The sequence below is a fragment of the Pygocentrus nattereri genome, chromosome 15 (assembly GCF_015220715.1).
Source record: "Pygocentrus nattereri isolate fPygNat1 chromosome 15, fPygNat1.pri, whole genome shotgun sequence".
NCBI lineage: Eukaryota > Metazoa > Chordata > Actinopteri > Characiformes > Serrasalmidae > Pygocentrus > Pygocentrus nattereri.
Window position 1 is genome coordinate 36,935,710 of NC_051225.1, and position 22,548 is coordinate 36,958,257.

Below are 22,548 nucleotides of genomic sequence, written 5' to 3' on the forward strand. Positions count from 1 at the left end.
AAAATGTGCCCCGTTCTCCTCTAAGGACAAAAAGCCTAATCCTGTGATTTGTTCTCCATGCACACAGCAGAGAGAGCTTATTTTGAATCTACTTTAAAAAGACAGCACGCACAGCAACGCCCAGTGGTATGATTTATCAAAGAAAAGAAAAACAGGGATGTTTATAATAAGAAATGAAATGTGAAGTTCTGTAATTTTGCTCCTTCATGCATAATGTTTGTCTTACTATATTAGGAACCCCAGAGCTGCTGAAAGAGGAATATCGCAGATTCTACTTTCAGACAAAAGGGATAAAAGGACAAAGAGTGCTTCAGCATCCTAACTAAACCCAGATTACACCCTAAAACAGCCAAGAAGTGTGTTAGTAATTACACAGTACCTTTTAATACACAAACCCCACAGCATCAGATTGATTTGTTTATTTGAGATCTTGTATAAAGGAAATCGATTTTTTTTCCATTTCATGCAAACCATCAGTTTTCGTCCAAAGTGTGGCAGAATTTCTCAACTGAAAGGCTGAATATCTTCAGAACTCCAGCCCATTGTTTCCTTAAAGTGATTCTTCAAACAAACACTAAGCTCGCCCTTCTTAACCAAATGCAGCTGATGCGGCAAGATGTTTGGTGGTTTTTCCGTGTTTGTACTGGAGCTGACAAGCTAATGTAGCTAACACAGATCAGAAATTTATACCCCACCAATTAGCATAATAAATCGTGACAGAAATTGTGTACAGTAACTTCTAATAGACTTGGTTATGCTGTGGTATACTAAAGTACCACAGCTACAAACAGCAGCAGCATCACTGAAACCTGAAATTTTGTCTGTACTGTAGCCCATATTTATAACATTGAGCCACAAAGTGTCAGAAACAACAATCAAGTCTATTAAGAGATACTGGACAAAACTTAAGGCGAGTGGGTAATGATTTGGGCATTATGCTAAATGGTGTACATAAGCTTTCATTATTTGTTAGCAACATTAGCCTGATAGCTCCAGCGCAAATCTAAGCTCCAAACGTGGGGAAAACTGTTTAAGTTTGATTTATGTGGCAAAAACACTCTTCTATTAAGGAACTGCACGGGGCTGGGATCTACACTTAAGTTCCATTCTGATTACAGGGAATTCTTTTGCGATCTTTGGCCCACAAAAAATAATTAAAACCCTTCTCATGTCCAAATATCATAATATACGTGTTGGTTTTTACTTGTTCGAATGTCCTCCACCCCCTCCACGCCCAGATCCTAATGGTTTGCATCTTGGAATCCACTGGGGAGCGAAGGGAGAGCTCCTTTCTGAGCCGCTGCACAGCAAACTCTATTTCAAGAGGGAAGGGCTAGTAAATTATGCAAGTGTCTCTGGTCATTTGGGAGGCTTTTTAATACAGTGCAGAGTAAACCAGAAGATGAAACCCAGATCCAAAACTGGGCTAACTCAAGGAGGGATAAAAAGAAAAATCACTCAGCAATCGTCACCACTCATAACATTAACAGCGCAGAGGCCATTTATAAATAAAACAAAAGCAAAAAAAAAATTACAGCCAAAAACTCCGTTCAGTCCAACATCTCCCTGAGCTTCTCATCATCTATTTGCTTCTATTTGCTTCAAAAAATGATTCCCAATTATTCCCAACAAACTTTCTTTGCAAATTACAGCAGATTTATAATTACTACACCGAATCTGATAATTATCACATCAGCTGGTGGGACTAAATGGATAAATGTTGCAGTTAGGGATGCACAGAAATTTCAGCCAACCAAGACATTTCGATTGAAAATGGCTGAAAGCACTTTTGGTTGTTAGCCTAAAAAAAAAAAAAAAAAAAGCCTGAGAATTTAGGCAAAATGATCAAAATCTAAGGCTTAACAAATCATTTTAATGGCAATGAAAACGAGAAATGGTGATTAAATATACTGCTGGTTTCATCACCTTCCTGCGTTCAAACTGTTTCAGTGGCAGCAGATCAACAGTGAAAACATCAGCCGTGTGGGACTCTTGGGTTCTACAAAGAACATTAGACTAGAGATTTCTAATAACTGGTTTAATAACTGTTGATAACGGTCGAATGTCAAAAAGAGATACAACACCCAAGAGCATGACTGACACCATCCCCTCTGTAGACTAGTTGAAAAAGTTTAAAGAAAAACAAAAAAAGAACATAATTCATTGCCTAGTATTTCAGGTGGTTGCTAAGGTGTTGCTAGACCATTGCTATGGTATTCCAGGTGGTTGCTAAGGTGTTGCTAGGCCATTGCTATGGGATCCCAGGCAGTTGCTAAGGTGTTGCTAGGCCATTGCTATGGGATCCCAGGCGGTTGCTAAGGTGTTGTTAGGCCATGCCTATAGTATAGCAGGTGGTTACTAAAGTGTTGCTATGCCATTGCTATGGTATTCCAGGTGGTTGCTAAGATGTTGCTAGACCATTGCTATAGTATTCCAGGTGGTTCCTGAGGTGTTGCTAGGTCATTACTATGATATTCCAGGTGGTTGCTAAGATGTTGTTAGGCCATTGCTATGGGATCCCAAGTGGTTGCTAAGGTGTTGCTAGTTCACTGCTATGGTATCCCAGGTGGTTGTTAAGGGGTTGTCAGGCCATTGCTACGGTATCCCAGGTGGATACTAAGGTGTTGTTATACCATTGCTATAGTACACCAGGTGGTTGCTAAGGTGTTGCTAGGCCATTGCTATGGTATTCCAGGTGGTTGCTAAGGTGTTGTTAGGCCATTTATATAGTATTCCAGGTGGTTGCTAAGGTGTTGTTAGGCCATTGTTATGGTATCCCAGGTGATTACTAAGGTACTGTTAGGCCATTTATATAGTATTCCAGGTGGTTGCTAAGGTGTTACTAGGCTATTGCTATCCTAGATAGCTGCTAAACTGGTATATATTGGGTGCATATGTTATATATTGGTGCTAGTATGTATGTAATGACTGTTTGGGTCAATGCGAGAGTCCTTTGTGACGTTATTTGTGGTAGTAAGATTTGAATCTTCTCAACTGGCATTCCTTAAACAAAGGTTGCATGAAATCCACATGCCAGCAAACTCAAAAGCCCCTGTTCCTGTAAAGGCTCTATGATCTGGCAGAGTTTCATGGTTCTAGCTTGCAAACTGCAACCCACACAGTACCAAAAGAGTACAAAATAATGAATAAAGCCAACTTAAAAGACTTTTCTTTTGGTTTTGTGCATCTCAAACCTCATTTTTGACCTAGAGTTTTCATTTCGTGTATCACTAAATGTGCCTTTGTGCTTAGCAGACAATTATCTGGAACTCAGAGAGAAGTTGGATTGAAACAAGTGTCTATGGCCACACGCTATAAGAGTGGATGAACAAGTATGCAGTTCATTTATTCTTGCTAAGTGTTCGCTGTTTCTCTGCATGTTCCACAATCTTCTCCTCCACATAAAGTCCTTTACGCTTCCGAACAGCGTTCATGTACTTCAGTGCCTGATTGGCCGAATCGGCCTTTTCACCAAAGTGCAGATATTCTTCTTCTGTGGTGGGGACCCAGAACGGATCGCTGGAGATTACCTGAGAGAAACACAAACACACATGCTGATGATTAGACGGAATTCGGAGGGTGCATCAGAATTTACGACCCTTATTTTTAGAGATGTGCTGGAGCAGAAGTGAAACTACACCAGAAAACTAATCTAAGTTTAACTTGCTAGGTTGGAAAACACACATTAAAAACCAAGATTGCTTCTAAGCTGTGCTGGAATTAAATGAAACTGTAACCGCTCCCAGTTTAAGGAAAATAAAGGAGAAGAAAGCGGAATATTTCATTCTACACAAACTCAAATAGAGGCACAGGTTGGTTCACCGTTTAAAAGACACACAAATCAGTCCAGATACTGGAGACACAATGCTGTGATCAGGTATGCAGCTGTAGAGTATGTTGTGGGAGAATTTAATGTGCAATTTTTATGCCTATTATTATCCTATGAAAACATCACGTGGTGTGACTGCCCAACCAGGCACACAGATTAAGAAAACTATTATGAAAGGTTATTTCGTTTCATGACAGCCCAATTTAAATAGTTTGGCCTGATTTTGTGCAAAAAATCATAACATCTTGCACGATAATGTAAACTACTGAGAAACTAATGAAAAGCTCAATGAACGCTATTCTATAAATTCTTATTTCCTCAAATGTCATGTGGTGCAACCGATAACAAAGGGCTTTTATTTTATATATGCTTTTAAGAAAAAGTGGGCAGCATATTACATCATAAAGAAGACCCCAAGATACCTTCACTGTGCAATGCCAAGGTCAGCAGCCCTTTCACAAACATTGCAAACACTGTCGGTTGTAAGTCATAGTTAAGCGGGTTGAGCGGTTCACACACGACATATAACATCACAATCTTTTATTTGACATAAAACGTGTGCATGAATTTGACTTCAAGGACAAAAGTTATTTTTATTTAAAATTATACTGTTGTAAAAGATGTGAAGCAAATAATACATTGTATAGATTGTGGCAGGTATAAAAAGATGACATCATATTCTTGTAAATGTTTTAAATTTATTTTAAATACTCCTCTAATTAAGAATGTCTGAAAATATTGTTTTGAAATTTGTCCCTGGGCCAAAGGTGTATAATTTATTACTCAGCTTCAGTCTTTGAATATCTCTAGTTATGAATAAGGAACATCAGTCTGACAGAACGCTCATTACAGAGAGTGCTGTCTCTCTCTCTCACACACACACACACACACACTCACCCACACACTAACAGCAGGTGCTCAGAACATGATGCAATGATTGCAGCTACACACACTCACACACACAGACAATGACCTCATATTCTAACAATAGTCCAGGGGTACAATTACTGTACCAGTCGAGTGGAGGCCCTGCACCTGGCCTTCAGAGAGGCCCCCTGAGCTACGTTACTGCGGGACAGATGGCCACCAACGGCCCAATTCACATCCAGAGAATAGAACCACAATCAAAAAACAGCCCATTTCACACCCAGAGAACAGGGCCTCAATCAACAGCCCAGTTTATATTAGGGCTCAACCGAAACGAACATTTTGCTGATACAATAGTTTTAGTTAAACAGAGCTGTACTGACACTTGTCATTTTCCAAAACTCACAAAGGCTCACCAGCTGAGTCTCATGTTGTCTTTCTGTAAACAGTCCAATCTACACCCAGAGAGCAGAGCCCCAACCAAAAATGTCCTCAATTTATAACATGACAGAAGAACCTCAACTCAAAAAAATTGTTTGATTTACATCCAGAGCAAAAAGCCTCAAGCAAATAATGGACCAATTTACATCCAGAAAATAGAGCCTGAACCAAAAATGGCCCAATTTACATCCAGAAAATAGAGCCTGAAGCAAAAATGGCCCAATTTACATCCAGAAAATAGAGCCTGAAGCAAAAATGGCCCAATTTACATCCAGAAAATAGAGCCTGAAGCAAAAATGGCCCAATTTACATCCAGAAAATAGAGAGTCAACCAAAAATGGCCCAATTTACATCCAGAAAATACAGCCTCAACCAAAAATGGCCCAATTTACACTCGGAGAACAGAACCTTGAACTCTGCACTTAGAGAACAGTCACAAGCAAAAATGGCATGACTTACACCTAAAGAACAGAATCACAAAAAAAAAAATTAGACTCTGAGAAAAGAGTTTATAACATGACAAAAGAACCTCAACACAACAACTGCCTGATTTACACCCAGAGTAAAAAGCCGTAACCAAAAATGGCCCAATTTCCATCCAGAAAATACAACCCCAATTCCAATGAAGTTGGGACGTTGTGTAAAACAGTAATAAAAACAGAATACGATGATTTGCAAATCCTTTTCAACCTACATTCAATTGAATGCACTACAAAAACAAGATATTTAATGTTTAAATGGATAAACTTTATTGTTTTTTGCAAATATTCACTCATTTTGAATTTGATGCCTGCAACATGTTCCAAAGAAGTTGGGACAGGGGCGTGTTTACCGCTGTGTTACATCACCGTTCCTTTAACAACACTCAATGAGTGTTCGGGAACTGAGGACACTGATTGTTGAAGCTTTGTAGGTGGAATTCTTTCCCATTCTTGCTTTATGTTCAGCTGTTCAGCAGTCCGGGGTCTCCGCTGTCGTATTTTGAGCTTCATCCCATTTTCAATGGGAGACATGTCTGGACTGCAGGCAGGCCAGTCTAGTACCTGCACTCTTTTACGACGAAGCCACGCTGTTGTAACACATGCAGAATGTGGCTTGGCATTGTGTTGCTGAAACAAGCAGGACGTCCCTGAAAAAGACGTTGCTGGGATGGCAGCAGATGTTGCTCCAAAACCTGTATGTACCTTTCAGCATTAATGGTGACTTCACAGATGTGCAAGTTACCCATGCCATGGGCACTAACACACCCCCATACCCGGAGGACACAACGTCCATATTTCCAAAAACAATTTGAAATGTGGACTCGTCAGACCACAGGACACTTTTCCACTTTGCGTCAGTGCATCTCAGATGAGCTCGGGCCCAGAGAAGCGAGGCGTTTCTGGGTGTTTGCCAAACAAACCAAAACAGAATCACAACTCCAAAAAAATATATATATATTTTAGACCCAATGAAAAAAGCCTAAACAAACTGAACGTGGCCTGATTTACTCCCAGAGAAAAGAGCACCAATCAAACATTGATCTACACCCCTTAGAGATAGGGTGAGAAGTTCGGTCATCCGGGAGGGACTCGGAGTAGAGCCGCTGTTTCTCCACGTCGAGAGGAGCCAGCTGAGGTGGTTCGGGCATCTGGTTAGGATGCCTCCTGGACGCCTCCCTTGGGAGGTGTCACAGGCAAGTCCACCTGGTAGGAGACCCCGGGGAAGACCCAGGACACGCTGGCGTGACTATATCGCCCAGCTGGCCTGGGAGCGCCTCGGAAATCCCCTTGGAGAGCTAGTGGAAGTGGCTGGGGAAAGGGAGGTCTGGGCCTCATTGCTTAGGATGCTGCCCCCGCGACCCGAACCCCGGAGAAACGGAAGATAATGGATGGATGGATGGATGAATGGATGAATGGATGGATGGATGGAACAGGGTCTACACACACAACCCAATCTACACTAAGGGAATATAGCCTCAACCAAAAACCGCCAGACTAACTCCCAGAGACTAAAGTCTCAACCAAAAGCTGCCTAATTTACACCCAGAGAATAGAGCATTGACCTAAATGGGCTAATAGATGTCTAATGACATTAGAATTGAGAAGAATGAAAAGAATGAAATCTGTCCAACTTTTTTTTCACCCCGAATGCTGATCATTCATTGTTCAATGTTTCGTAAGTTTGTATGCTTTTACAGTCAGTGTACTTCATATATGCATTACTGTATTAACCTTTTTCAAGTTTCTAATCAGCCCAGAAATTTTATTTTGGTCCATCCCTGCTTTAAAACCCCAAACAATTATTTACACCCCTGTTAAAAGTGCACACACAAACCAATTTCAAGCTTAAATGAGGTGATGAACGAGCCCATCGCTGTTAAAAAGAAATCTGTTTGGGTGAAGAGCTCTGAAGAGTCGCCTGAGCTTTCATTACTGCTGATCCGTCTCCACTCAGCACTCTAATTATTACATAATAGCGGTGGAGTGATGGCTGATGAATGAGAACCAAAGCAGACAGAAGTTTTAATGAGGACTCATCTGTCGCAGTGTGTAACAGCGTGGGGCGCGTGTGTGTGTGTGTGTGTGTGTGCGCGCGCAGGGTAACGCTGAGTGACACTGACTGTGTGTCATGATCACATAACGGTCCAGTGTCACCACAGAGACACACATCCTCACCCTGCTGCCTCACACACAATTAGATGAGCTGACCTGAGCTGCTGGTGGACGTCTGCGGACATCGTGTGTGTGTTTGTGTGTGTGTCGGGAGGAGGATGGCTGGCAGACTGATGCTGACTGCAGTGCTCTGGCTTGTGGCTCTAATGGCCTCACAGCGCAGCAGGGAAAGCCTTACACTCTTACATTCAGGCCCTGGCGATGACATCTGTCACGGCTACACACACGCACACGCACACACACACACACACACACACTGTCTGAATGCTCTCTATGACACGACAGCACCAAGAGTTAGCATCTTTGCTAATGGTGTAGCATCACACTACCAGTCACCTCTACAGCTGTCACCTATACAATACAGAGAGAGAATATATAGATACACTGTATTGAGCTAAAGATAGACGCCCCTGGGTAAACTCCATGTTTTGCTGAAGTGTAAATAAGTTAACATCCTCTAGCACACATTATAATTAGTTACTGTTTATTTGCTACATTTAACTTTTAGAATAACAAATTCTGACCTTTGTAAAAGGTGGGGCATCTTATATTTAATTTGCTCCTCCCAATATGTTGAGCCCAGTAAGTAAAGAAACAGGCAGTGTGGACTTACTATCACTTTTAATATAAACGCAATATTCAATTTGACCAAGGGTGTTCAAACTTCTGCACACGGAATCAAATCAGAAATTTACACAGAAACAACTAAATCTAATCTCAGCTGTTTGAGTGTTCAGTGTGTCACTCTTCACCTTCATTGCAGCTTGCATTCTTTTCAGGAGACTCACTTTCAGTTTCTCAAAGAATCTGCAGAAACACCTCCAAAGCTCAGTCTTAGAAGCTGGTTGATCATTTTCTGAAGTAATAAATCACATTCAGTGATATTGAGGTCTGGACTCTGGGGTGGCCAGTCCACTGTTCAGCTTCTTTGTTTGATGTGTCTGTCTGCTTTTCTCAGTGGGGTTCTTCTTGACAGCTACACATCCTTTCAGACCCACAGCGCAAACCCAGACTCATCCATTGGATCGCCAGATGGAGAAGCGTGATTGGTCACTACAGAGAACACGTCTCCACTGCTCTAGAGTCCAGTGGCGGCGCTTTACTCCACTGCATTCGACACTTTGCACTACACTTGGTGATGTAAGGCTTGGATGCAGCTGCTCGGCCATGGAAACCCATTCCATGAAGCTCTCTACGCTGTTCTCGAGCTGATCTGAAGGCCACATGAAGTTTGGAGGTCTGTAGTGATTGACTCTGCAGAAAGTTGGTGACCTCTGCGCACTATGCCCCTCAGCATCCGCTGACCGCTCTGTCATTTTACGTGGCCGACCACTTCGTGGCTGAGTTGCTGTCGTTCCCAATCACTTCCACTTTGTTATAATCCCACTGACAGTTGACTGTGGAATATTTAGTAGTGAGGAAATTTCACGACTGGACTTGCTGCACAGGTGGCGTCCGATCACGGTACCACGCTGGAATTCACTGAGCTCCTGAGAGCGACCCATTCTTTCACTAATGTCTGTAGAAGCAGTCTGCAGGCCTAGGGGCTCGGCTTTATACACCTGTGGCCATGGAAGTGACTGGAACACCTGAATTCAATGATTTGGATGGGGGAGTGAAAACTTTGGGAATATAGTAAATAGTAAAAATAAAGAAGTTGAGAGGTGGACTTTATAAGACCCAAGATGGTTATAATTTGCTCATGTCTTCCTGCTGCAGGTCACACACACTGAACAGTTTCAGTCTGATGGCTTCAGCAGACACACACACACACACACCCACCCACACACACACACGAGTGGCCTCAAAATCCCCCAATCAATAATTCCCTACATCCTTCCATCACACACATGTTCTCCATTCCATAACATTTATAGACATTGGGCATCTACCAGAGTGAGAGTTTACGGGGAATATTTTACCACACTGGCAACCCGTCCACTTAAACACAACAGTTTATGCAGAGCTTTACGGCTGATGAGCTACAATTTACATAATTTACCTCTGTCTTTTTAATAACGCACAAGCCAGAAAAGCAGAATTATACATTTCATGTCTGACAGAGCTGTTTGTTTATGAGCTGACTTATGCCCCGCCCACAAATGCCATCATTCTTAGCAACGGTTGCTTGGGAGGAACACACACACACACACACACACACACACACACACACACACACACACACACACACCTAGCAGAATTTATTTACTCATAAAAAATAATATTAGAATAAATACAACTATTTTTAATACAATAAGCAGAGATTTTTTTTTATGTCAGTGTGTTTGTGTTACCATTTCTTGCCCTCTCCTCAAGTAAACTCAGTATTATTTGTAGATATTTTCAAATATTCATTACGTTAAATCACAGGTGCTACTGATGGAATTCATTTATAAACATTATATATCTGTATATATGGCAGTCTGGCACAGATTAGGACTACAGCACTGATGCACATGCACACAAACAGTCTGCAGTGAAACGAGGCCTATTCTGAATCACAGAGGACACATTTAAACCATCCAAGCTCCAGCAGGCCATAAACACAGCAGCGTAAGGTTTGAATTAAATGAAGAATTACATTACCTTAACCAACCAGCACCCACACACACATTCTGTGAGCACCAAGTCAGACCATTTGAATCTTGTGTGTCTTACTGAGAGCTCTATGTGTGTGTGTGTGTGTGTCTTACACCAAAACCAAATGCAATAAGGACTGGCACTCACTGCAGAATGTGGCCTCATTACTGTTCAGCTATGAAGACAAAAAACTTTAAAGCAACAGTTTTTTGAAAAGTTGGGCCAAAAAAGATCATCTAAATAGCTTCCACTGCTGACCCAAATATAGTCAACAATGCTAAGACATGGTTGGTGTCTGAAGTTTGCTTTTTCAGTTTTGCACTGGAACTTGTTGTATGAAAAAAGTAAAAAACCCTCTTGTAAAATCATATTTCACTGATTTCCTGAGTGAAAATAAACGAAGCCCTCCTCTACAGAGAAGGTACTTAAATATGACATTTCTTTGTAAATATTACTTTACGTTGCCTATTTATTTGACAAGCTTAACATATTAGAAAGTAATAAAGCAAAATATAAATTGAGTCTTAAAGGGGAACCAGTTTGGCAAATTCTCTGTATAATTCAATCACTGGGATGTAAACAGAGTGGTTTGGTGTGAAATGCTCCATTCTAGAGGAATTTACTAAGACTTGTTCACAGTGGGTGTGACAGGAACCAGAAGGCATGATGACTACAACACAAACAAACATTTTATCTGCTACCCAAACCAACAGTAAACCTACACGTGTCTTCTGAGTTTTTATGTGGAATGTTTATGATGCTAAAACAGTGATAAATCTGAAATACATTTTCTTTGGGGATTATTTTGCCTTACGACACCCTGTATGTGTCCCTCCTCCATGAATCGATTTTAAAAGTTAGGGTTTAAGATAACAGGCAATTGTTTTGGTCAAAATACTGCCAAATATATCATAAAACAGTGTCTCAGAAATCACGCAGTGTGCTCATTTCATATACTAACTTTATGTGAGGGAGCTTTGAGAGGTGGACGTCTGGTTCCTATCACTGCCACTGTGAACAATTCTGTACCTTTCTCTGAAACAAAGCATTTCACACCAAACCACTCAATGACCCTGTTTACATCTTAACTCTTTAATTATAGAGAAATTTTTAATAACCGGTGGAATTACCCTTTAAATTTTGCCCAGGTTTTTTCCCCCCTATATGTAACATTAGCACCATACTAATCTTAGGCCATCAATTACTTGTCAGTTACATTAGGCCCCAGTGCAAAAGTAAAAAAAACTTCAGAAAGCAAATGTCTTGGCTTATCACTTACATTTGCGGTAAAGAGGGGAAGCTGTAAATTTGATTTTTGCTAAACTGAATCTTTTTTTGCTTAAGTTTAATCACTTTAAAGGCAGACAGACGACATTTTCTTGATGGTTACCTGAAATGACCTCTCACTATACTTGCTCACAGACCCCCGTAGTGAACCCTTGACCCAAAGATTTGACCCCAAAAGTACAAGACAATAGCAGACCCAATTACACTCACTCGGTCAGGCATGAAGCCCCCCACAGTCACACATCATCACTTCTGCTTTAAGACAAGGACTGTAAGTACAGGCCATATGTAGGGGTGGAGATGGGTGTGGAGGTTGGAGGGGGTGGTGTGGCGTAATATCGACATAAGTATGTTTGCAGGTGTATAAGTGTGTGAAAAGCGTGCAAAATAAAAGCTCTAGGTTTTTATATTTTAATTAAAAGACTAAAAGAATTAAATACCATTAACTATAACTAACACCTAAAAGGATACATATACATACATACATACACACACACACACACACACACACACATATACATATATATATATATATATATATATATATATATATATATATATATATATATATATACACATATATATATATATATATATACACACTTATAAATTGGTACTGTATATGTGTGTTGTGCTGGTACAAGTGGATCAGACACAGCAAAAGTTTGTAAACACTGTGTCCACTCACTGTCCACTCTTTTAGACACTCCTACCTTGTTAGTCCACCTTGTAGATGTAAAGTCAGAGACGACAGCTCATCTGCTGCTGCACAGTTTGTGTCGGTCATCCTCTAGTCCTTCATCACTGGTCACAGGATGCTTCCCACAGGACACGACTGTCTGGATGTTTTTGGTTCTCAGTCCAGCAGTGACCCTGATGTATTTAAAACTCCAGCAGCTCTGCTGTGTCTGATCCACTCACACCGGCGCAACACATACTAACATGTCAGTGTCACTGCAGTGCTGAGAATGACCCACCACCCAAATAATACCTGCTCTGCTGGGGTCCTGACCACTGAAGAAGACGATATCAAAGCATACAGAGAAACAGATGCACCAGTCTGTAACTGTAGAACTATAAATTATTCATATGTGGTCAGTGGAGCTGATAAAATGGACAATGAGTTTAGAAACAGAAGGTGATTCTTAAAAGACGTTTTACATATAGGAACTGGTATAACAATCTACGGGACACACACATTACAAGTCAAATGGGATGTATGTATGACTACCTGTGTTTGTGTCCACTCACTGTCCACTCTATTAGACTCTCCTACTTTGTTGGTCCACCTTGTAGATGTAAAGATAGCTCATCTGCTGCTGCACAGTTTGTGTTTGTCAACCTATAGTTCTCCATCAGTGGTCATAGGACACTGCCTACAGGATGCTGCTGGCTGGATTCTGAGTTCTCAGTCCAGCAGCGGCACTTAGGTGTTTAAGAACTCCAGCAGCACTGCTGTGCCTGATCCACTCGTACCAGCACAACACACACTAACTCACCGTCACATCAGTGTCACTGCTGAGAAAGATCCACCGCTCATATAATACCTGCTCTGTAGGGGTCCTGACCAGTAAAGAACAGGGGAACACATGCAGAGAAACAGATGGACTACAGTCTGTAACTGCAGAACTACAAAGAGCTCCTATATGGTCAGTGGAGCTGAAAAAATGGACTGATTATAATGAGACATGTTACATATTGCAACTGGCATAGTAAAATATATGGGACAAGTACATATATACTAAAAACTGGACATATGAATGACTACAAATCCTGAGACAAACCTGTGTGTGTGTGTGTGTGTGTGTGTGTGTGTGTGTGTCGGAGAGCAGACAGAATGACCCATTACCCAGGATGACTCTAACACCATATGGCCACAGCGCTCTGTACAATTTCCAGCCCGGGTGCTGAGAGAGGCCAGACAGCCGTCAGGCTAAAGCTGGGCACATGTGGTGTCTCTGTGCTTTGATGCTATAATTCACCCCCCCACCCACCCCCCACCCCCACACATGCACCCTGAGATCTGAAAATGTCTAATTGCTGAAAAGCTCACTTCCACCCCCCCGCATGGTCATGACCTTCAGATGGAGCTTACTATACAGCCTACAGCCTGCACACTGACCGTCCTGCGTCTGGGGACACCAAGCTTTCCAGAATATTTTAATACAAATGATAATCTGTTGGTTTAAAATAACATAACCTTCTGAAGATTTAACTGGACAATATTACTCACTTAAATATTCGTGACAGTGCTAGGTCGGGAACAAAGCCAAAGGCTGGCCTTTTTCTCCCCTCTGCTGTGATGTCAGAGCTCATCCACATTTAAACCTTTCAGATGTCTAAACCACCTTTGGACCAAAAGAGCTCCAGTGTGTGCTTTTAAGAGTAGTTTGGAAAAGAAAATTGTCAAATCATTATTTAGACAAATCCAGCTCTTCATACCAAGCAAGACACTTTGATGAATATGAAGCTAAATATACCCCAAGCATTGGCACAGAGCTTACGGCAAAAATGCCCCGAAACCATTAACAGACAGTGTAAACATAAAAACAAACCGAATCAACCACATAATCTCACACACTCACCCACTTCCACACCTACAGCCACTCATGCACGGAGTGTTGGTCCAAGTGCAAGGCCACAGATTAAAGCTGGTGTTGGAGTAAACTATGTCAATAAATCTCTTCCTTTAGTCCAGAACCAGCTTAAATATATAAGTTTAAACTTTAAGAAAAACGTCCTATTGGTCCAACGTGACCTATGCAGCCTGGAGTGCCTCTGTTTACACTGTATTTGATCATTTTTTACTCGTCAATGAGTTTGTTTACATGCACTTAGTAATCCGATACCTGCAGAAAATCAGATTTTGTCAGTAATCCGATCAACGCCTTTAGATGCACTTAAGTAATCAGATAAGGGGGAAACTCCAGGTCTATGTGAGTTAGACAGTAAACTGTAGTTTCTGCTTTGCAATCAGCCAGTAAACTCACAGAAGGTGTGACTTAAAAGTAATGTAAAACTTCAGGCCGCAGCTTTTTTAATGAAGACTTTACACCACTTTATCTAAAAATATGAACATACATCATCTAGAAAATGAAGAATATTTAAATCCTTCATTTCATCAAGCATGTATTTGGTTTCAGAGTCAATAAAAAGGGTTTTGCTGCCATCTCACAGCAACGCTGCATGCTTATCTCAGCACCGCGGTCTGTTTTCGCACATGCACAGACTAAGAGTTCACATGCTCTGAGAAATCAGATTACTGAGCTAAAATCCAGCCTCTTTACCAGATTTCTGGACCTTACTCTGATCTAAGAAATTGGGAGTGTGCTGTTTACAAGATAATCAGATAACTGCAGAAATCTAATTATGATGGGCTTATTGAGTGCATGTGAACTCACCGAATGAAACAGGTGGAGAAATTATGGAAAGAGCAGATTGGAAATGTTCAATCTACACCACGTGTTTGTAAGTAGGAGATATTTTACTAGATTTGACATTTTTCCATGTTTTTGTCACACAGATTCAAACATGTCAACGCAGAACGTAAATCAAATGTAAATGTTATTTGTTATATAATTATGTAAATATGTACATCAAATGTACAGAAAAAAAGCCCACATCTGCCTTTTCCCCGTATTTTATTTTTGCAGCCTGTGGTCCATTTATGACGTGTGTGGCAGTGTAATTCATTTTTGCATCATTTTCTAACCTTGTTCTATCCCTTAGAATCAAACATCCATTCCCTTTAAGTCTGATACATGCAAATACTTAGTTTTAATTCACTGTTCTGTACTGAGTCTCATTCATAACCAGCTGTGGCTGAAACTCTCCTTATAATTGCCGGTTCGATCCCCAGGGCTGACAGTCCATGACTAAGGTGTCCTTGAGCAAGACGCCTAACCCCCAACTGCTCCCCGGGCGCCGTGGATAGGGCTGCCCACCGCTCTGGGCAAGTGTGCTCACTGCCCCCTAGTGTGTGTGTTCACTAGTGTGTATGTGGTGTTTCACTTCACGGATGGGTTGAATGCGGAGGTGGAATTTCCCTGTTTGTGGGATCAAAAAAGTATCACTTACTTATCTTAACTCAGTGTGAGTGGGCGGGGCTAAACTGCTGTAAAAATGTTGACACCCCTGGTAAACAGGAGCAAAACAGGCTGCATTCTTTAATGCATGTATGTATGTACATAAATGCATTGGTGTTTGTGACATCACAAAAACACAGAATTCAAAATGACTATTTTTACAACTTAGTATCCATATGTAGACCACATGGATTAGAGAATTAACGCATGTTTAATGTAGTCACACTTTCTATGATATGGGCTCTGTCAAATATATAACTGTACCCAACAGTAACTATTAACAAGAAAATTCACACTTTTTAACCATATTTTACATATATCTACTTCTTCTGTCACTAATCCAGGGCTGGGTGTAAGAAAATTCTGGTAGCTGTGTGTGTGTGTGTGTGTGTGTGTGTGAGATTGTGTGTGTGTGTGTCTTATGATGGATGTATAGCCTGAAAATCAGCCCAATTCGCTCCTTTTATGAAGACACAAAGGCTCAGCATGTCCAGCTCAGCAGTAAAGCCCAGCAGTGTGCTCAGCCCTGACCAGTCTCAAACACTCATAAAGAACCCGTTTGGGAATTTTAGGGGGAAAAAAAGCACTATGGGAATACCTACTTTCTACTACCGTGCTGTAAAACTACAATATCTTTTATATAAAAATAACAAAAAGGGGTAAAATATCCCTGAAAACGTCCTATAATAGTTATCTATTTGCTTCTGTTACAGGGTAACCTCACTGTTCTCTGCTGAGATACAGAACCCACAGAGCCTACGGATTATATCTGTGTTCTGCTCAAATACACAGTAGAACTCATATTTTCCCATGGGGCTGTGCAGCGAAGCAGTGAATGATTTTCCACCTGGCCAACAAGCAGAATCACACAGTGGAACAGAGTCTAATGACCGTGGAGAGTTTCTGGACTACTGACCTACAGCAAGTTTGTGTGAAATGCTGTGTGACTGAATAGGAAAATCCCTGAAAGAAGAGATTCCCACCTGTCACGCATCATCGCTACAGCTGTCATGATTAATCAGCAACGGGCTTCACTATATTAGTAATCATTATTATTGGGATTATTTGACGACAGTGTAAACTTAGATTTCATATTAGATTGTTTCAAGCAATTAAAAATTGACTTAACAAATGAAAACATGCAAAGCCTTTCAAAAATTCTAAACTAGCTCACTGGAAAAAGATAACAGTAGGTTGCTAGGGTTTCACCAAATGGTTGCTATTATATCTCTGGTGATTGCTAAGTTAAGTAATACCTTTTTAATCCCATAACCGGGGAAATTCCACCTCTGCATTTAACGCATCCGTGAAGTGAAACACCACATACACACTAGTGAATAGACACACACACTATGGGGCAGTGAGCACACTTGCCCGGAGTGGTGGGCAGCCCTATCCACGGCGCCTGGGGAGCAGTTGGGGGTTAGGTGTCTTGCTCAAGGACACCTCAGTCATGTGCTGTTGGCTCTGGGGATCGAACCGGCAACCTTCCGGTCACCGGGCCAGTTCCCTAACCTCCAGCCCATGACTGCCCCGACTGCCCATGACTGGTGCTGCTAGGTGGTTGCTATGGTATCTCTGGTAGTCTCAAGGGTGTTGCTACAATGGTACTCAATATGTTTGCCAAGTTGTTGCTAGTTGGTAGCTATGGTATTCCAGGTGGTTGCCATGGTATCTTGCCTGGTACCCAAGATGGTTTCTATAATGTTGCTAAGAGGTTGCCAAGGTGCTTCCAGGTGGTTGCAATGGAGCTGCAGGTAATGGCTAAGGTTTTGCTAAGAGGTTGCAGGTGGTGCTATGGAAGTCCAGGTGGTTGCTAAGGTGATGCTATAGGGTTACTATGGTATTTCTGGTGATCACTAGAGTGCTGCTAGGTGATTGCTATGGTATCTTTGGTAGTTTCTAGGATGTTGCAATGGAATCCAAAGTGGTTGCTAAGGTGATGCTAGAGGGTTACTATGGTATTCCAGGTGGCAGCTAAGGTGATGCTAGGTGGCTTCTATGGTATCTCTGGTGGTTGCAATGGTATCTTTGGTAGTTTCTACAATGTTGCTAGCTGCAATGATACTTTGCTGTTGGTATGTTTGCGGTTGGTAGATATGGTATTCGAGGTGGTTACCAAGGTGATGCTAGGAGGTTGGTATGGTATCTCTACGTTTTTGCCAGGGTGTTGCCAGGTGTCTGCAGTGGAGCTACAGGTGATTGCAAGGGTTTTGCTAAGTGGTTGCTAGGCGGTTAAAAGACGGCTGCGCTGGCACCCAAGAGGTTGCTTTGCTGTTGCTAGAAGGTTGCTAGGGTGTTGCCAGGTGGTCGCAGTGGAAAGCCAAGTGCTTACTAAGGTTTGGCTAAGTGGATGCTATAGTAGCCCAATAGGTTAATGAGGCTCCACCATTCCCAAACAGAATGAACATTCTGTGGAATTGTGACCATATATTGGAGGTATGAGTTTGCGTTCTACCTTTTATTTAAAAGGCTTTCTACAATGCTTTAGAATGTTCACAGGATCCACAAGGTCATTCTGACTGTAGTACAGCAGGTTAGATGCATAGATGCATGTTCACACTTTGTCTTGACAATTTTTTATTACTATGTTCCATCAAGTTGAGTTCAACTCATTTGGACAGTGTTTTTTCAGAACAATGTTTCTTATTGTTTATGATTGTCTCCAACCATCTTATTGTTGGCTGTCCTTCCTATTTTACCCTCAGCTGTTCCAAGAATAATCGTCTTTTCCAGTGAATGGGTTCTTCATCCTTGCTCTGCTGAGTGCCGATCTGTGTTATATTTCTTGAACTGCTGTATCTTTTGCTGTTAATAATTGACACAAGTAGGCCAAAATCTGTCCACCACCACTACATCTTCACCAGCGTTGGTGAGTTTACCACTTGCATGCTTTTTAAAAGTCTTTTTTTCTCTCCTTTTTGCTAAATCAGCAACACGTGATCAATTTAATCGGATCTACAGACGGCTGGTCTGTATTGGTATTCTAACAGCCCAGCGTGGTCAGAGGATTGCACTGGGGTCAATAGCTGAAGGCTGTAAAGTCCTGCTGCTCTGCGTCTGGCCTGCATGGTGAGTAACGATCGATGCGGAGCGTGAGGTGAAAGACTGTGGAGTTCCAGCCAGCAGGGGAGCACGGTGGAGAAAGAATCAGAACTGAAATCTCACAGACAGGCTGAGAAAGCGGAGAGTGATGATCTGCCTGACTCACTGATTCATTTATGCAACAGTCAGTAAAACTCATTGACTAAAATGTTCAAAAAGTCTAAAGTCATTCAAATAGCCTATATATTTACCTTATTCCACACACACACACCGTTTAAACCCTACTTCAGGCTGCAGCTCCTTGAAAACGATCTAATACACAGTCACTCCGTCACTCACTGACATTTGATTAAAATGAAAATTTCATTGTTAAGATGTTGGATAAGAAGATCAGCTCTCCTGCTCATCACTGACAGAACGAGCCATGTTCAGTGCTGTCAGACAGGGCAAGATCCCCCAGATGAGCATGTTATGTTATGTATGCCGCTGTGAAAAAAAACCTAGTATATATAAAATGCCAACTTTACAGGTGAACAATCACCCCCAACCCCCTCCCCCCAAATATTTTTTCAAGTTTAAGTTTATCCATGGTTTGGAATTAAAATTATGCTTGGTGAAAAAAAAACAGATAAAAAAAAAAGGATTTACGCGATATATACAAAAAACCAATTAGCCATAATAATAATAACCACTTTCAAGTAAAATGTCTGCATTTATCAACAAACCACTTGATCAATCATTAAATCAATCCATTCATTGATTCATTCATTCACTTCCACACACTATGTGATCAAAGGTTCGCAGACACCAGCATTTCTTCGGAAATGCTTGTGCTGCAGTTACAGCCTCTACTCTTCTAGGAAAGGCTTTAGACTAGATGTTGGAACACTGCTGTGAGGATTTGACTGAGCATTAGTGAGGTCAGGTACTGATGTTGGATGGTCAGTTCTGGATCACCCCAACTTGTCCCAAAGGTATTGGATGGAGCTCCATCACTCCACAGAACATAGTTCCACCGCTCCACAGCTCGATGCTGGGGGGCTTCACATCCCTCTGTCTGACGCTTGACCCTGAGCATGGTGACATCATGTCATGTGCGGCTTTTACAAGCTGCATCAACAACGGGTGACCTTAACTGAGCTGAATTCACTCATTAAAAGAGCTGTCTGGATACTTTTGGTTATTAAGATGAAGCTTCATTGTTCGGTATCTACTATAAGACTATAAGTGTGGATTCACATACAGACACAAAGTATTAATTCCTTAATTCTTTCCTTCTAAGAGGGAATTCTTTCATTCCCTCTTTTTCTATTTTCGTCAACCACCCACTCAGCTTCTTCTGAATTCTCACTCTTCTCTTACCTCCCAGTGGCTGAAGACCAGCTGTGGACTGGCCAGGCCGCTTGTCCTCTTCCTCATCTCATCCGCGAACCCAAAGCTTTCGGCCACAGGCAGCACGGCTCGGATGATAAACATGTCCGTTCCCTCCTTCATCTCTTCGTTCAGAACACGGCCCTCGCGCTTAGAGAGAACTCCATACACACGACCTGAACAAATACATACGTCTTTAATTAAAGGTCGGCAAAATGATCCAATAGAGACTGCAAAGAACACCAGGAATGCCCACTTATCGTTCATTAGCCGACATGTCCGCAAAGCGGCTTCTCTCATTGGTTGATACGACTCCGACTTGAATCATAACGACAGCAGTCAGCAGTGTTTTCAGCAGTACTACACAATTTGCTCAACACCAGCTGTTATTTACATTAATAATGGATCATATTGTTAACGTCCCTAATGAGAAAAAACAGAAACACTTAATAGTTTCTGTTGTTTTTTGGCGGTTTGTAATGCGTTTTGGCTTTTTTTGATGGATTGATAATGTAAAGGATCCTAATGGTTTACCAGGTGACCTAGTGACTGATTTCAGATACATTTCAATTGAAAACTAGTGGTCTCTAATGGTAACCATTAGGAGGCAAAACCCATTAGATTTGAATTTTAATGGTTTTCATTCGGTAGGGTTTATTGTGGTGCTGCCAGCTTGCACAATATAACTTTGGCAAAGTTGAGTGTTGTTAACTATGAAGCAATATGAAGTTTTAAGGTCGTACTAAAATGTTAATGCAACAGTAAACATACCAACATCATAATCTGTAGTGAAAGCGCGTTATTAATCTTTCCTATATTTTTTGCGCTGCTCTGTTCGATGGCGCTTTAGAGCCACTGTTAATAAAAATAAAAATAGAAGACTGAGAAATTTTTTACAACGAAATCGTAATATTTTGAGAAAAAATATCGATAATAATCAATAATAATATCATTATAAATCTGACATTAAAGTAGGATATTAAGATTAAGTGACCCTTATTAGTCCCACAACGGGGAAATTTCACCTCCGCATTTAACCCATCCGTGAAGTGAAACACCACATACACACTAGTGAATACACACACACTAGGGGGCAGTGAGCACACTTGCCCGGAGCGGTGGGCAGCCCAGTCCGCAGCGCCCGGGGAGCAGTTGGGGGTTAGGCGTCTTGCTCAAGGACACCTCAGTCATGTGTTGTCGGCTCTGGGGATCGAACCGGCGACCTTCCGGTCATGAGGCTGGATCCCTAACCTCCAGCCCACGACTGCCCCAATATTACCAGGAAAGATTGCAAAATTATGGCCAAAGCCTCTGCAAAGTGAAGGCAGCACCTTCTGGTGTTAAAATGAGGGGCATTGAGGAGCTGGTGGAGTTTTCACCCATAAAGAAATACTCAGTCTCCCTTTCTCTCATCAGCACCAGCCTGTTATTAGTATAAGAACCGGCTGAAATGGCTACGCAGGAAACTGTTTATTTAGAACAAAGAACCAGACAGACTCGTTTTGTTGATTGAGAATCACAGGCAAGGTCGTCTACATGGCTCTGGATACATCTCCACGTCATTCAAACAGGCCATGAAGTCTCTCACAGACAACGAGAATGATGATCAAAATGATCGATCCACAAAGAGACAGGAGTGAGTGGAACTCTGGCGCGCTCAGCGTCTTCGCCGTCGCCAGTCCAGCAACCGAGACCCCAAAACTTTGTCTTTAATCTCAAAATATTACGACTTTATTCTCAAAGTCAACTCTCTCTATTTCTATTAACAGCGGCCCTAAAACACCATCATAGCTCTGTTTACTCAGCAACATTACTGTAGCTTTTACTCCAAAGCCCACCTGGCCCTGACATCACATGAGGGAAGTATCTGGGGGGGCGGAGTTGCCCTCATATGGTGCTGCAATTAGACCCTCCTCAGATGATCACCCCTAAAGCCGTGGTTAAGCCAAAAACTATTTACGTTTATTTAATTTGACTTCACACCCAAAATATAACCAGCCAGGGGTTGCTTGCTTCTTCAGCTTTGCACTGGACCTCGAGGCTAATGTAGCTAACAAGTAATGAAAGTTTATATCCCAATAATTATCACTGTGCTAACAGCATGCCTAAATCATCATTCACCTGCCCTAAAGCATGTGGAGTTGTTTAGTGATCTCTAACAGCCCTGTAGATGTGGTTTCTGACACTGTTTGACACCGTGACCAATAAACATGGACAAAAGTACATTAGCAAAGCTACAGACAGTAGCAGACGTCTTTTGCTCATGTTTATAGATAACAGTGAGTCAAAGTGTCAGAAACTACTAAATCAAGTCTGTTAGAGATACTGAACAACTCGACACGCTTTGAGGCAAAACAAACTTTTACCACTTCCAGATTCAACACAGCAA

The 22,548-nt window shown here is 41.6% G+C and overlaps 1 protein-coding gene across 1 annotated transcript in view; it reads right to left on the minus strand.

The window, feature by feature from the left end:
• Positions 1-404: 404 nt before the first annotated feature.
• efl1 (elongation factor like GTPase 1) overlaps positions 405-22,548 on the minus strand; it is a 198,541-nt gene continuing 176,397 nt past the window's right edge. The window contains exons 20-21 of the mRNA XM_017699582.2: positions 20,151-20,335; positions 405-3,530 (exon numbers count right to left, since the gene is read on the minus strand). Coding sequence (XP_017555071.1) covers positions 3,342-3,530; positions 20,151-20,335 — 374 coding nt within the window. The 3' untranslated portion in view covers positions 405-3,341. The remainder of the gene's footprint in view (positions 3,531-20,150; positions 20,336-22,548) is intronic.